The sequence below is a fragment of the Pelobates fuscus genome, chromosome 5 (assembly GCF_036172605.1).
Source record: "Pelobates fuscus isolate aPelFus1 chromosome 5, aPelFus1.pri, whole genome shotgun sequence".
Lineage (NCBI taxonomy): Eukaryota > Metazoa > Chordata > Amphibia > Anura > Pelobatidae > Pelobates > Pelobates fuscus.
Genome location: NC_086321.1, coordinates 268,173,904 through 268,191,087, shown reverse-complemented (window position 1 = coordinate 268,191,087; position 17,184 = coordinate 268,173,904). Strand labels below are relative to the sequence as shown.

Here is a 17,184-nt window from a genome sequence, read left to right as displayed (position 1 = left end):
ACAATGCAACCCTTAAAGACACTCACTGCATCCCTTACATACACAGAAATACACCTTGCATCCCTTATGCATACAAACACAGATTCACACAATGCATCCCTTACACACAACCAGAAACACACAATACATCCCTTTTACACAAACACACACTGCTTTCTTTCCCTTACACAAAAACACACTACTTCCACTACACACAAACACACTGCATCACCTACACAAACTGGTGTCCCTATACACTACATTCCATAAGCTCACACATTATAGATCCTCTACAATAACACATAACTCATCCCCTACACACTCCACTCCCTGTGAGCAAACTCATGGGTGGAACATGTAGGCGGACTTATGGGTGGGTCTTATGGGCATACTCACCGTCAGGCCCTGGGGCCCAGACCTTGAGCTGTGTAAGGGGCCCCAAGAAATGGAGCTGCTTCCTGTTCTCCCAGAACATTGAATTTTGTGACCACAGTTACAAACAGCCTCCAGAGATCCTGTTCTACACCAGACCAGTGGAGCCAAACTGCAGCTAGAGCACATCACCATCCTCATTTGGTTGTAAGTAGGCAATCTAGTATATTATTAGTGACACTAATCTCTAATTTACTTCACATTAAAGGGACCCTATAGTCCCCAGAACCTCTGCAGCTTAATGAAGTGGTTCTGTTGTCTATAGCCTATCCCTGCAGGCTTTTAATGTAAACACACACTGTGTGCAGCACTGGCATTAGTTCATATGGCAGATCACATGGGTGGGGCATTGTGATGTCACAGATCATATGGGTGGGGCATTGTGTTTCTTGCACCGGCCCTGATTGTTTATATGCATAATTATTTGTTTTGATTAAACCAATTTGATGTCACTAAAGTTAATTCTACAGAAAATGTATATACGACATCAGGTAAATTCAGATAATGCTGCTGACCCAGTGCAATACATGCAAAAATTGATTGTTTTAAACAAGTTTTCTTTCTTTGTGTATTTGTTATCTGCACCTATATTATTATTGAAGCCTGGAAATGCATAGACCAACTTTAGTGCTTTTATGATTTTTCTTTTAACTTGTCTCACTAAAATGTAATCTTAAAGTTATAGCAATATTTATAACAAAGTAGCTAACATATAAATACATTTTATAAAACATACACAATTCAGCACAATTGTATGAACAAAGCTCCTTCAATGTTCAATGAGTATACATGATCAAGATTAATAATACTATCTGTTTGTGATCTGTTAAGAAATTGTTTTTTTTGGTAAGAAGCATGTTCTCTTTTAACATCCATAGTTCTGACCAAATGGGTGACTTATTTGTTCTCAGATCATTGATTTTGGTTTACTTTAGTTTCAGGATTCACAAGAACAACAATTCGATGTAAGTGCATTGCCTTACGGTATACAGGAACAAATGGCTAATGGCAAATCAGATCATTTTAGTGTAGTGATCAGTTCGAGTCCCAGGGAACCACAATATAGGAATAGACTCCAATTACTTGAAGATTAATTTTTTTCACATTTTACTTGTTGATGGTGAATTTTTATAGAAGTCTTCAAATGTTCTCTAATTTATGCTTTGCAAGTCACAACATATAACCTAAAGTCATTTTGGTGAAAAAAAGCAATCTATGAAGACATTTAAAAATGCCAATATCGGTCTTCTACTGTTGTCCAGCCGATGTTTGGAAAGCTCAACACATTTCCACATCTTTTACCCAATGAAGTGTGCATCAGCTCCAGTCCTTTGGAATTGTTTCCTATATTTGATAATACTGGGATTTCTTATAAGTGTGTAGAATAGAAACCATCTAGTCTTGGCACGTACTGATGTTTGATGTTCTAGATTTAAATAAATAAATAATTAAATAAATAACGTTTATAAGAGCTTAAAATTTGAAGTTCTTTGCTACTAGCCAGGCTTTGAAAGTTACCTGTCACTGCAAGCCATAGCATGCATTCCAGGGCTAGATTTTCACTTGACAAATGGTGAGCAAAAATATTGAGTACAGTTATAATGCATATTTTTTAGTGCTTTAGAACAGATTTATATGAAAGTATAAAGAATACTATATAGAATATAACGAATTTTAAAATACACAATACATTAAAAAAAATATATTTGTGTTCTGACAATGCCACAAAAAAGTTCACAGTTAAATGACATACTTACAGACCATATTCAGGATTACTGCTTGATACATGATAGGTTATTACATTAGCACAACACTTGAAGCACTATAGCCCCTACTGTGCAGTTTAGGATTTAACTAGTTGGCTGAGCACAAGCAGCTGGCACACAGTCAATTAGTTGGCCTTCCACTAGCTTGAGAACTGAGCGGGGACCCACCAAAGGGCAGGCTATTTCAGCTGCTGCCTGTTCTCAGTATTCTCTTGCGACCCATTTTTTTGCTGGCCTTAGCTCAGGAGAGCTGACATAAGCTCATAGCAGGAGCATTCGACTCTCAATCTGTTTGAGAGGTGGCAGAGAACAGTCTAGCAGTAAGAAACTATTACTAAAAGTGGTTTTACTACTTACATTGGGGAAGGGGGGAGAGTATGGGGTCACTCCTGGCATCATAACCCCATACAGGGTTCTTCAGTTGTTATGGACTTGTTCCTTTGAAGTTAATTACATTGTCTCTGACTTAGCTCATTTGACAAACACAGGAACAAGAACCTTTTTTTTTTTTGCTTTTTTCAATAAGCCATAGTAACGAAAAGCATACACAGACTGTAGTCAGTAAATACTTAGAGTTGAATTTTTTAAAACAGTTGGCAGGGAAACATGATATCTGCAAACTGGCTTCAAATTTTGAGTTTAACACATAATAATTTTTTAACCCAAAAGCAACACCATGAAGCTCTATGCATTTTAATAAGCAAGGTTTAGCAATATTATGATCATTTTCAGTATTAAACATTTTAAGTGTTTTCTAAGTTGACAGTTATTTTTATAACAATGCAAATATTACAAAGCTTACTAGGAAGTGTGGTGTCTCCCTAAAGAACTAATACTGAGGAACAGAGTATCACAGTATATCATCAGATACAATATAAATGTTAAGTGTAATGTGGTTAAATTATGATGATTTTTGATCCCAGACCCATGAACAAAGTCACGTTTCACCAAAGTATTTTGCACTCTTGTGGTTCTCCAGCTCCTGTTGAACTTAATGTTTCATGATTTGCCATGATATATTCATATTTTGAATACAAAGTTTCAAATCCTTTGATATAATCCAACAGACACATGTGAAATATGTATATTTAATCTATGACAAAACGTACCTTTTAAGTTGGTAATAGGAACAAATTCGGAGGGTTCTTTCTCAACCCTTGTTGTAAAAAGGACATGACAAAAACCTGAGAGAACAGGGTTACTGTGATAGTGATCCACGTATAACATTCCGATCCATGTATTGTAACCTTATGAGAGAAAAAAAATAAACATATGCATAAATGATGTGTCCTAAGGAAATTATTCTCATATTTCAAGTGGGCACTGAAGTGTGTACCCTTCTCTAACAGGGTTTTTCATTAAAATGAGACTTCAAAGTGAACTCAATGTGAATTACAAATCAAGATAAAAATAGCCGACCTGGAAACCTTCTGCTTCCAGTTTGGCTACTTTGAATTTAGATTTAAAATTTACTTTGAATTCTCACTTTAGCAAATAACGCTGTAGGATATAAGGTGGTAACAAAGCCCATGTTTTGACTACTCTTTTGTGTATCTCAAAAGCCAAATAAAACTCCCAAGGCCATTCACGAAAGGGATCATTTAAAAAGAGTTTTAAATTTAAGGCTGAAGTAGCTGAACTGGGAGCATAGCGGACTTAGTTATTTTGACTTTAAGTTTAAAATTCACTTTGAATTCTCATTTTAGTAAATAGCGCTAAATGTGTTTAACAAAACTAACTTTCTCGATCAAATTGAATTCAAAGTGAATTTCAAATTTAAGGTCAAAATGCCACATGTATAAGATACTCTTAGTCAGCTACACTTACAGTTTGGCTACTGTGGCCTGAAATGAAATTGATGATTTCCTTCAGACTCCTCCATGTCCTATGAGAAAACAATATATGCAAATTGTATGAGTATGCAGTAAACTTAAAACTGAAACAGAACACGATAGTGTAATACTGTAAAATGATTACTAAAGGTATCATTTGTAAAACACTCATGAGAAAATGTGTTGAATTATCTTTGAACAGAATAAAGAGAATACCACCTGATTTCTTAATATGGAGTTTTTGGATAAATTATTCTTCACTTTGACCTTGAATACCAGAGCATGTGCAGACCACATGGCACAAGTTGCAATGTCCCAGCCTTCTCAAGATACTCTTTAATCTTTTACATATTTACAACAGTAAGTGGTTGCTTTGGTCCACCTTTTGATTGTTCAGAGGTCCAGCTTTTGGCTATTAGACGATCATATTTTTGTCCTGTATAGGGCTTCAGATTATTTAAAATGTAAAGAGAGAAGAAACATTTCTAAATATACCAAATAAAATGTATATTAATGGGGGGGCGTGTCCTGACCGCGCATGGGAGCAGACGTGTAGGACTGCAGCTCCTCCGCGTGGCGAGCAATTCAGCGTGTAAACATCGGCGAAAATAGCGATCAACACTCAATTTATAGAGCTAATCGGATCCCGGACGAGATGGCAACAAAATCTATTAAAAAATTCAAGCAGAAGACCTTGCATTCTCATCTAGAGAAACAACTCACCTCGGACACGGGTGAACAAGATGGCGCCGACAGGCCGCAATCCCCGACACAAGACTCCGACATCAGAAAGAGCAATGACACCGGAGACCATCTCTCCAACCTCGCAACCGATCTATCGGTAAGAAACATCATGCTGGAACTGAAATCCTCCTTCAAGGCAGACCTTATGCAAATGACGGCCGAAATTAAAGCCGATATACAAAATATAGGCGAAAGAACGGCGCGGCTGGAAGACCGCACAGACGAGTTGATTGACGCGCATAATTCAGTGGCTGAGGCCTACACAGCACTGAAGCAAAAGCTTCACTCCTTAGAAGAAAGGGTCGCAGACCACGAGGACAGAAACTGGAGAAATAATGTCCGCATAAGGGGTATCCCCGAATCGGTGGCTCCCGCTGATCTCACCCGGTATGTACAGGATTTCTTCAAAAAACTTATACCATCATTAAACAGCCTGGACTTAACCCTGGATAGGACACATAGACTCCCTAAACCCAGACACCTACCAAAAGATACAACCAGGGACGTAATCACGAGAGTCCACTTTTACCACATAAAAGATAAGATTCTGCAGGCATCAAGAACCATGACGCAATGGCCTGAACCATACCACCATCTTAAAATATTCACAGACCTTTCCTCTGCTACATTAATGAAACGGCGTACCTTCGCCCCTCTCACTGAAGCCTTAAGGAATGCTAATATCCCCTACAAATTGGGGTTCCCCACCAAATTACTAGTGAAAAGGAATGGGGAAGTCAGACCGATACATGACTTCATGGAGGGCAAGAAACTTTTTCAGGACTGGCAAATACCACTTCCACGAAATGAGACGACACAGGTGACTGACACTTCAGCATTGAGGTCCCTGGCTAAAGATTGGGCACATAACCGCAAAGATGCCCACAAAAATACGGAGTCGAACAACCCCGCACCTTGACCATCCATCATAGACGAAACAAAAGGATGCATCAAGCCTGCATCTGTTGTCTTGCAAGATATGATGTAATGTATATGTCAAACTGTTTATTGCTTACTGATGTTTTTTTTATATAACTATGTACCACGCTCTAACACATGTCCGCCGATTATATTGACACTAAAATAGCCACAGCGGATGAGCTCCTGCTTGTCTCCCCCCTTACCCACAAGACCTGCTAACCTAAGCAGATTGCGCTTATGGAACAACCCCAAGGCCATTCTCTGGCCGACGCAATCCGTTACCGTGAGTGGTCTACCGTTGCCCTAGGTGACGAACGGACAAATGTATATAGTTTACCCCCAGTTATCCCCACCTTTACGAGTGTACTATTTACTTACTATAAAACTTCACGAATTAGACAAATCCTGGCGTCTGCGCTCAAAGGAGCTCACACCTACCTGACTCTATGCCTTTAAAACTGTTGTCATTAAATACTAAAGGGCTCAATTCCCCTACAAAGAGGCGACTAGCTATTAATGAGGCCAAAAGACACAAAGCACAAGTGGCGTTTTTTCAGGAGACGCATTTCACCTGGCAGGGCAAACCTAGATTTAATTCTAAAGAATACCCCCACGACCTCCACACATGTTATACAACAAAAAAGAGGGGTGTATCCATATTGGTTAGTAGTGATGTTACGTTTTCCTTGACGCGCAAAATTGGTGATAAAAAAGGTCGTTACTTGATACTTCAATGCATAATCAATAATATACCATACACACTGATTAATGTATATACCCCCAATGACAACCAACATGAGTTTCTAGTCATGGTGTTAGCATTGGCGGAACAGTATAAATATGGGGAGGTAATCATTGGAGGCGACACTAACTTCCTACTAGATAGCGCTGCTGACTCCTCCACCACAGCAACTATGTCTGCGACATCGCGGAAACAGCGAGCAGCTCTGACTGCGCGCATTTGCGCCACTCTTACGGCCCAACACATAGTAGATCCGTGGCGAATACATCACCCAACAGAAATTGACTATACGTGCCATACAATGGCACATAATAGCTATTCCCGAATAGACCGCTTCCTAATCCCGGCCACATTTTTACCCAATATAGAGGAAGCCACTATTGGAACCATTTCGTGGTCAGATCATGCCCCCATCACGCTAACAGTAAAAGAACCCTTTCCCAACAAAGGCACAGGCACATGGAGGCTAAACGACACACTACTGGCGAATCCGACTGTGGTGGATCAGATATCCATCGACCTAAACAATTATTTTAAGGAAAACAATACTGCTGACATCTCGGCTGACCAGCTATGGTTAGCTCATAAAGCCTGTATTCGGGGGAGCTTCATAAAACATGCTAGTCATGCAAAGAAACTGAGAAAAGCCGAGTACAACGCAATTATGGCTGAGATTACGCGGTGGACACACTCTAATAAACGTGATCCGACCACCACTTCACGTGAACACATACTAAAATTACAATCACGTCTTAGAGAAATAGAACTGGAAAAAACCACCTTTTTGCTGAGAAAAGTTAAATATAACTTCTTTGCAAACGGTAACAGAGCAGGTGCCAGGCTAGCTACTCAACTTAAACACAAAACAGTCGCCTCCAGGATTGCCCACCTGAAAGATGAGAAAGGGAAATGTACTATTGATCCACAGAGTATTGTCAATCAATTTGCCAAATATTACGGGGAGCTGTACAATCTGAGAGATAATTCTGACACAAAGGTTCCCACGCCTGAGACAATTGACAAATTCCTAAGTGACTTGCAACTACCTGAACTAACAATAGAGGAACAGAATAACCTAACACGACCCTTCTCCCCAGAAGAACTTTCGGTAGTCATTTCACAACTCCCGACCCGCAAATCCCCAGGGCCCGATGGCCTTACCAACGCATATTATCAGACATTCTCCACCATTATAGCCCCATATCTACTCAATACCCTCAATCATGGCGCGGAGAGAGGTGCCCTCTCGGCGGAGATGCTGGTGGCACACGTCTCTACTCTCCCTAAGCCAGGCAAGGCCCCAACTCAATGTAAAAATTTCAGGCCTATCTCGCTGTTAAATGGGGATGCCAAAATATACGCAAAACTCATTAGTAATAGACTTGCCCCAATTCTCCATAAACTGATACATAATGACCAATCAGGGTTCATAAGGGGACGACAAGGCTCTGACAATACCAGGAGAATTCTAAACATAGTATCCACATTGGAGAAGACAGGTCAAGGAGGACTCTTTCTTGCGCTGGACGCGGAAAAGGCCTTCGACCGTCTAAACTGGGTATACTTAACCAAAGTTTTAAGAAAATTCCATTTCCCTGATGTGGTTATAAAAACCATCATGGCCCTCTACAGCGCCCCTACAGCAAAAGTATCTCATGGAGGTTTTATCTCTGCACCATTTCAAATCACCAATGGGACCCGGCAAGGCTGCCCGCTCTCGCCTCTCCTATACATTTTATCACTAGAACCCCTAGCCCACAAGATACGAATGAATCCTGGTATACATGGCATAACGATACATAATAAAGCTTATTGCTTAGCACTCTTTGTGGATGACATATTTGTTGCCCTATCCAACCCCTATCAATCTCTACCCCCTCTGATGTCACTGCTAGAGGAATTTGGTACTATCTCTCACTATAGGTTAAACAGGGATAAAACACAGGCCCTGCCGATAAACCTCCTCCAGACCTCGATACAATTATTACAAGATGCATATCAATTTGACTGGAGGACGACCTCCCTAACATACCTGGGAGTCAAGATAGCCACTGCAATACCAGCTATAATCAAACTGAACTATAACCCCCCTAATAACTAAATGTAAACTAGAGATCAATGGGTGGAGGCATGTGCCGCTGTCCTGGATGGGAAAGATAAATGCCTATAAAATGATGCTACTCCCACGCATCCTTTATGTTTTTCGGTTACTTCCATTAAAGATCTCCAAAATATTCTGTAAAGCCCTACAAAAACTCTGCAGCTCCTTTATATGGGGGGGTAAGAAACCCAGAGTCGCACAGGCCCTTCTCCAAGCTGCACCCAAGCAAGGTGGCGTGAGACTACCTGATCTATGGCATTACCTTAGGGCCACAGTGTTAGCAGCTGGCATCCTAGTACACGCACAACCCGACCTTATTCAATGGACAGACATGGAGCGAGCCCAAGGCTCAGACTTGGCTCTTATTGACTATATGTGGACGCCTAAATGTCTCAGAAAGCAAAGACCCACACTATTCCCGACTACCCAATACATGGTGGAGGTGTGGGATCATTTCCTCTCCACCCTAAACCAAAACACTACATTTCACCCAAGAGCTCCCCTGTCAGCCTTGAAGGCTGTCTACAAAAACGTACCGCTAAATGACTGGACAGCAGCAGGTATAATGCACATATCCCTTATGATAAACAACCGGGGGATAATCCCATTCCCCGAGTTACAAACCAGATGGCAAATACCAAATCGGGCCATATTCTCATATCTTCAAATCAAAAGCATCCTCTCAGCCCATGCAATGCCTGCACCTGACACACTACCCCGAGACCGTATCTACTCACGCCTGGTTATAGATAGATGTTGGTCGTCACCAACCAAACCAAAGGCATTAACCTTATGCTATAAAACATGGCAGGAATCTTTGCCGCATACACTTCAACCACATAAGGCACAATGGGAAATAGACTGTGGCATATCGCTCACTGATAGAGAATGGCTGCCAGCCTTAAATGGCTTATCGAGATGGACACGTTGCTTCTCACATGTAGAGGCACACAGGAAACTTATGTATAGGTGGTACATGACCCCACAGAGGCTCCAGCACATATTTCCTAACACAACGCCCACATGCTGGAGATGCGGTTCTGAGATAGGCTCCCTACTACATATATGGTGGTCATGCAAAAATATAAAGCCATTGTGGGATATGACCCGCTCCATTCTGGACACATTAACGATTCCGACATTCCCGATGACCGCAACCACATGCCTGTTGCTCCTTTTACCTGATCAACTAACCCCAGGGGAAAAACAAATCACGACAATACTGTTCCTGGCTGCCAGGAACCTCCTAGCACAACGGTGGAAAACTGTTGAATGCCCCTCCAGACCCCAACTGATAGACAAAACACACCAGTTCTATGTATATGAAAAGATGTCCATCAACCAAGCAACTAAACTGACCCAATTTAAAGAGGCATGGCAAATATGGGACAGAGAATTTGGGGAACGTGCTGCTATATAAACTGAGAATACACAGGGTATACTGCTCAAACGCATCCCGTCACTAGAGACACGCTACGCCATCAAATTACTAAATTACACTCGATTCCCCTCCCCCACCCCGGTTCTAACCCCCGATCCATTCATTTATTTTGATTATAAGACAACTAACCCTAAAGATATGTCTTCTACTACACTAAATATATCTACCATGACAGAAGAGTTGCCTAGCAATGCAAATGTTCAATCCTTTACTGAGCCCCAGCTGAGAGAGAGTATCCAGACAATGATATGCTAACATAATTGTAGAACTACTGCTCAAGGGACAATAACAAATTGATTGAATTTAATAACATCCTTGTTTGTAATGTATGATATGGCTCTCTACACCTACATGTTTGCTATGATAAATGCCCTAAATGTCATGGATTGTTGAACATGTGTTCTTTATTGTGACTTTAATTGAATCCCCGTTCCCCCTTTCTTTCTGTATCCTCCATTTTACTATTGAAAACCAATAAAGAATAAATTTGAAAAAAAAAATGTATATTAATTCCCTGAAAGTTTCACCTTCTTTATGAACTAGACTTGTGCACAGTGAAAAATGTTGAAAATAAATTTTTTTGGAGGAATGTTGGTTCAGCTCGGCAGAATTTCATAACTGAGATTCTGATATGTAAACTGAAGTAGAAGAACAAAAAAAAGGCACAAAAATGGGCCAATCGTGTGCTTCAAAATAAATACATAATATAATACTATATATATATATATATATATATATTATTTTTATTTTTTTTGCAACACACTGATAGGAGCCTTTTCCTGCCATTTAGTTCACAGATCAAGTGAGAAAACACAGCACTCATCGTCATCTGGAACAGGCCGCCCCAGCTGAACCCAGCCATCATTCCGGAATTCACTCCAAGAGTGAAGAGTATTGCAGTATGCAATGATACCTTTTTTATTGAACTAACATAATATTTAATTGGGTTAAATATATGTAGGTATATTCTTTTTTATTTGGTTTTGTTACTGCTTCTTCTTTTTTCCCCTTTTATTGCTCACTTCTCACTTGATCTGAGAAAAATAACAATCAACATTTAGTGACTGTATCCTGGCCATCAATTTTTGCCAAATTGCTGTTTGGCCCAAAACAAATCTCTAAGTCTAGTTTATACACTTTTTTTAAATTACAGACTTATAATTGATAGTTATTTTATAACTGTGCCAACTAAAAAATCTTTTGATTGGGACATGAGGATGAGCAGGACTGGCGCATCCATAAGGCGGCACAGGCATCCGCCTTAGGGCACTAGAGCAGGGTGGGGTGCAAAAATCCCCACTACAAACTCTCCCGCTATATATATGTGCAGCCGCGGGCCCCAGGCTCCCTGTATTTGCAGAGGGGGCTCAGCGGACTTCAGCAGCACTTTACAGATCTTCCCTCTCTTTAACTCCCGCGAGACGTGCGGCCATTAAAGCGTTGCCACAGGTTACCATGGCAACGCTCCGCGCGGCTGAATTCCACCAATATATTAAGAGGATGTAGGAACAAGTCATAAATCCAAGAGAATATCCATCACAATCAGAAATAAAATCCAATAGTATCCCATAACCTTTCCCAATCACTGGACGACACACAGTATCAGGAGTAGAACTGAAGTTTAATGGCAACATTCCTACTTTTATGAGATTCTCCCATGCAAGGGAGGGATTCACCACAATTAGTACAGTAACCAATCCCATAGATGTTACCTCCCACACATCTGCTCCCCTTAGATTAGCAAGTAACACATTTATACAAGGCATACTTTTCCCCACTTTTTAGATGCACCCCAAATATGTGTGATATACCTTTAAGTACCCCCTGGTAGCCCTGATCTGGGTGAGAAACATATCCAAAAATCCCCCAGATCAGACCAGGAGTTCGGGAGTTATGGGTAGGTAAAGTTTTGACCGACCGCATGGATAAGGTAGCCGAAAATAGTTCCATGAGATCTGGCCCTGCGGTCGGTCTCCATTCCTGCCCCAAAAGTCCCGAAAGGCTATACCATCCATAGTGAAGTTGGTAACTGGATGAATCCCCTAGTTCGTGGGATTCATCCTACCGAACTACTGGCCGTTCGTGTGTTTTCATCAGTGTTTTCTGAAGCCCTGGAGGTCTTAGCGGTGTTCGGCTAGTCGAGTGTCCGTTTTGAGTTCCAGACACTCGACGACCAAACACCGCTGTTCGCGGGTTTAAGATGGCCGCCACCACGTGTTTGGCTGCCGAAATGGCAGCCACCCAGGGAATATAGCAGCGTGTTCGTATGTACAAGGGAATATGAAAAGCAATAAGGGAGGTAAATTACATCTATTCTTCACATCAGGGTGGTCCGGTTGTTCAGTACTTTGTTCGTATGGTGAATTTAGTCGTTCACATGCAAGCTGGTATTCTTATACTGAACAAAGTATGGCCACATATAGTTACATGTAATTCTGTGTACTCCAGGCACAGGAAAACCTCTGCAGTGCCAACAATAAAAGAAATAGATGGGACAGCCAAAACGGGGTTCTGCTACAGGGAAGATCTGTAAAGTGCTCCTGCAGGCCACTGGACCACCAGGGATGGAATCTCCCTCCCTCCCTGGACCAGGTAAGAAACAGGGAGGGGGGATATCTTTCATTACATTTAATGTGGGGGGGAATGCTCCATTTACACAACATGCATACACTGGTAAACACACACACACACACTGCATTCACTAGACTAACACACACGCTGCATTCATTACACTAACACACACACACACACACTGCATTCACTGCACTAACACACACACACTGCATTCATTACACTAACACACACATTGCATTAATTACACTAACACACACTGCATCCATTACACTAACACACACACACTGCATTCCCTGCACTAACACACACACTGCATTCATTACACTGACACACACTCTGCATTCACTGCATTATCACACACACTGCATCCACTACACTGACACACTCTGCATTCACTACACTGACACACTCTGCATTCACTACACTGACACACTCTGCATTCACTACACTGACACACACTCTGCATCCATTACACTGACACACATACTGCATTCATTACACTAACACACACACTCTGCATACACTGCACTAACACACACACTACAGTCATTACACTAGCACACACACTGCATTCACTACACTGACACACACTGCATCCATTACACTGACACACACTGCATCCATTACACTGACACACACTGCATCCATTACACTGACACACACTGCATCCATTACACTGACACACACTCTGCATTCACTACACTGACACACACACTGCATTCACTACACTGACACACACTCTGCATTCATTACACTAACACACACTCTGCATTCACTACAATCACACACTGCATCCGCTGCACAAACACACACTCTGCATTCATTATACTAACACACACTCTGCATTCACTACACTATCACACACTCTGCATCCACTCCACTGGCACACACTCTGCATCCACTCCACTGGCACACACTCTGCATCCACTCCACTGGCACACACTCTGCATCCACTCCACTGACACACACTCTGCATCCACTCCACTGACACACACTCTGCATCCACTCCACTGACACACACTCTGCATCCACTCCACTGACACACACTCTGCATCCACTCCACTGACACACACTCTGCATCCACTCCACTGACACACACTCTGCATCCACTCCACTGACACACACTCTGCATCCACTCCACTGACACACACTCTGCATCCACTCCACTGACACACACTCTGCATCCACTCCACTGACACACACTCTGCATCCACTACACTGACACACACTCTGCATCCACTACACTGACACACACTCTGCATTCACTACACTGACACACACTCTGCATTAACTATACACACAGCATCCACTACACAAACATCCTGTATTCACAGTACACACACTACATTCACCACACATTCAAACACTCTGCAATCACTATATAGAGACACTACGTCTAATACACACACTACATCCACTACAGACACTGCATCCACTAAACACACTGCATCTAATACACACAAACACTACATCCACTACACAAACACACACTACATCCACAACTCAAACACACTCTGCGTTCACTATACACACTGCATCCGCTACACAAACACACACTCTGCATTCACTGCACAAACAGTATCTAATACACACAAACACTACATCCATTACACCCATTCTGATTCACTTCCACTATACACACCACATTCAGTCCTTCATCATTGTCAGCGGACTAGGTAGGAGTCCTGTGGGCGGACTCATGGGCGGGCCGGGGGGAGGACGGGGGCCCAGACCTTGTGCTTTGCAGGGCCCCCAAAATTTCTGGTGGCGGCCCTGACTAGACGTAAACTATCACTGGGTTGATCAAAGGTATTGGAAATGTTGATGACACTGGTACATGTGATGTTGATGGATGTGGTAGTAGTTGTGGTGGTGGTGGAAATGTCAAAATTGAAAGTGGATGAGCTACTTGTGCCAGTGGTAGCAGGTGTAGCAAATGTCTCAACAGTCTAAATTGGATGAGATGATTCTACAGCAGATACAGATGAACCTAGAGATGGTGGACAAAATGCACAAGGAAAATGCACACTAGCTGCTGAATAAGATACTGAGCTGCTGCCTGTCGCCTCCACAATATCATCTTCTAATTCCTCTGGCTCATCATATTCACAGTCGAGTAGCTCCTGGGCCAGAGGTAAAAGTTCTATGTCTGCAGTGGTGGACGAAACAAATATCATCACTGCCTCCACCTCCAACACCAGACATTATGGGGACATTATTTTGGTATGCCGCTGTAAGTCTTCACTAGATAGTGGCTCTTTTGACCCCCACAAGGTAGGGTCTGTTATAATATGCTGCCATGCAAACTGAAGCAGCAACACACATTGTTACAGGATGATAAGTATGGATAAAAACAATTGCCTCCTGGGTGTTGAATCAGACAATCGGATAAATTCTACTGATAGTGGGGGTGGAGGTAATGGAGATGTCAGTAGTCCTCATGGCCAAAGTGTTCTAGTTCCCAGAAGCCTTGGCACTACTACTGATGGTGTAGTAGGGAACAGCATACCAAAATGGGTTAACTGCAGTAACTATATTGTGTTTGACATTAAGAACACTGCACAGTTCTTGCACACTTGCACTACAGACACTGGACTAAAAAAAGTCCAGAATTTTTTTTATAAATTTAATTTTATTTCTCCAAACAATTGTATATTGGTAAAATAGTCTTACAGTAGTATAAAAGAAAAAATGTCAGCCAATCTCCCATTGTGATAATAATATTCCATATTAAATAAGAATGATTTATTGATCACTATTGAGCAAATCAAACTTTTATAGATAGTTAAGATGGCGCCGGTACACAGTACTAAAAATGTTAATAAAACCACAAAACACAGCACTAGAATGACTCATGCATACTATCATGAGATAGTTATGAGAACAGAGCTAGCTTTTTAGATAAGAGATAATTAACCGCACAGATCTGGCATGGCAGTGTTGATGGTCCTGAACAGCCTGGCCAGCTGCCGGTCCAATCCAACGCTTTTGCAAGGTCTTTTCTGGGCTGCACTGATAAGGAGATTTGGTGGAAAAGTACAGACTAAAGGTATAAAAGACGAGAAACTTGGCACTCGCTTGGAGTTCTACCGACCTGTAATACGGACGGGTATTGCTGGTTCTCCTGATTCCCAGTAAGAGAGGGTCCCCTTCAAGCCTGACTGCCAGAAGTTCTCTCAGTCGAGTGCAGCAAGCTTCTCTTAAGGTTATGCATACTTAAGCTGAATATCTAGATAAATTAAGCTGTTTCCTTAAGCTGAATGATTACGTATTAATTAAGTCTCTGTTAAAGTTTGTATGGATTATTTACAAGTACTTGGTGTCAGTGTCTTTCCCTTTTTCAAATACTCAAGTCATTCATCCCGAATAGGGTTTTGGTGCCCACCAATAACTTTAAAAACCTTAGGGTAATTAATTATTGCTTTTTGGATATTGGTGCTTCATGAATTTAATGATTAGGCACAACACCCATCTCTCACTCAAAAGTATTTCTAGGCCTCCTGGGACTAAGTAGTGGCTTATAATGAAACAACTACAACAATGTCAGAATGCAAATTTGTAATAAAGTAAATGAGGAGGTGAGAAAAAAAGCAAAATAGTACAAAATAGTATCAGAACTGAATGAATTTACTGAATGTACGAGAAGCAGTTTGAATGTCATTTCAGCAGTTATCAGTTAATGAAACAAACCTCAACTTGTGTAACATGTGCAGGAATGGAGTAGCTCACTGACTCTATTAAATAAAACTTCACAAAGAACCTAAACATCTTTGCCTTCATGGGCACCTATGGAAATCTCTAAAATTTAGTGTTAAAAGAGGAGTATCTTGCCTAAACAATACTGTAACAAAACCGTTACAGACAAACATTGTGATGTTCTTTATTATATGAGGCTTTGGTACTTTACACTTTATACTGTACTCACGAAAGGATTACGTGCACCGATTTGTGAAACGAACAACAGACCACCCGGTCCCTGGCGTGTGCCGCCACTTAACCCCGGTCACCTTTCTTACTACCGAACGGCCGACCACCATACTGGAGGAGTGTGTTACCACTTGATCGCCCAGAGCGTTGCGGTTTGCGGTTAACCGCAGGTTAATTGACGGCCTCAGGGCATTCCAGTTCGTGCCTTATCTCCCGATCATCTAACTACCAAAAGGGTCACGAACAGGGACCACCTACAGCCTGGCGTGTGGCCTCAATTAGAATGTGGAATGTTGTGGTTAACCGCAGGTTAAGTACCTCCTTCACGGCGGTCTACGTTCGGCCCCCGAAACATCCAGCCAGAGAGCGGGGATTCGTGCACAACTCTGACCGGTACCCGTTCCACGAGTTCGATGCCGAGGTCCCGCTGCCTATTGAAACATGCAAAAACATGCCCGCCATCTCAGGCTCAGGAACCAAATATGCGAACGGATTTTATAACGAATAAACTGAGCATATGGTTCGTGGGTTTGAGACGCTCTTCGGTGAACTATTACATCCAGACCGGGACTATAGAATGAATGGTGGAAGTCCCGAATTCTAACTAATAATGTGAAAGTTATATATTTTTAACCTGTTTTTTGTGTGTAATAAAAACGTGGTATTTAGGCGCTTGGAGATAACTGTATTGTCAAAAACCGTTGGACTTATTATCTCCAAGCTGG

The 17,184-nt window shown here is 41.7% G+C and overlaps 1 protein-coding gene across 2 annotated transcripts in view; it reads right to left on the bottom strand.

The window, feature by feature from the left end:
- Nucleotides 1–959: 959 nt before the first annotated feature.
- The window catches only part of LOC134611411 (stimulated by retinoic acid gene 6 protein-like), a 236,127-nt gene continuing 219,902 nt past the window's right edge, over nucleotides 960–17,184 (bottom strand). The window contains exons 18-19 of one of the 2 annotated variants that reach the window (XM_063455276.1): nucleotides 3,287–3,424; nucleotides 960–1,837 (exon numbers count right to left, since the gene is read on the bottom strand). In XM_063455276.1, the coding sequence (XP_063311346.1) occupies nucleotides 1,710–1,837; nucleotides 3,287–3,424 (266 nt within the window). In that variant the 3' untranslated portion in view covers nucleotides 960–1,709. Of the gene's footprint in view, nucleotides 1,838–3,286; nucleotides 3,425–4,004; nucleotides 4,063–17,184 lie in introns of those variants that run through there. The other variant, XM_063455277.1, reaches the window with a different exon arrangement.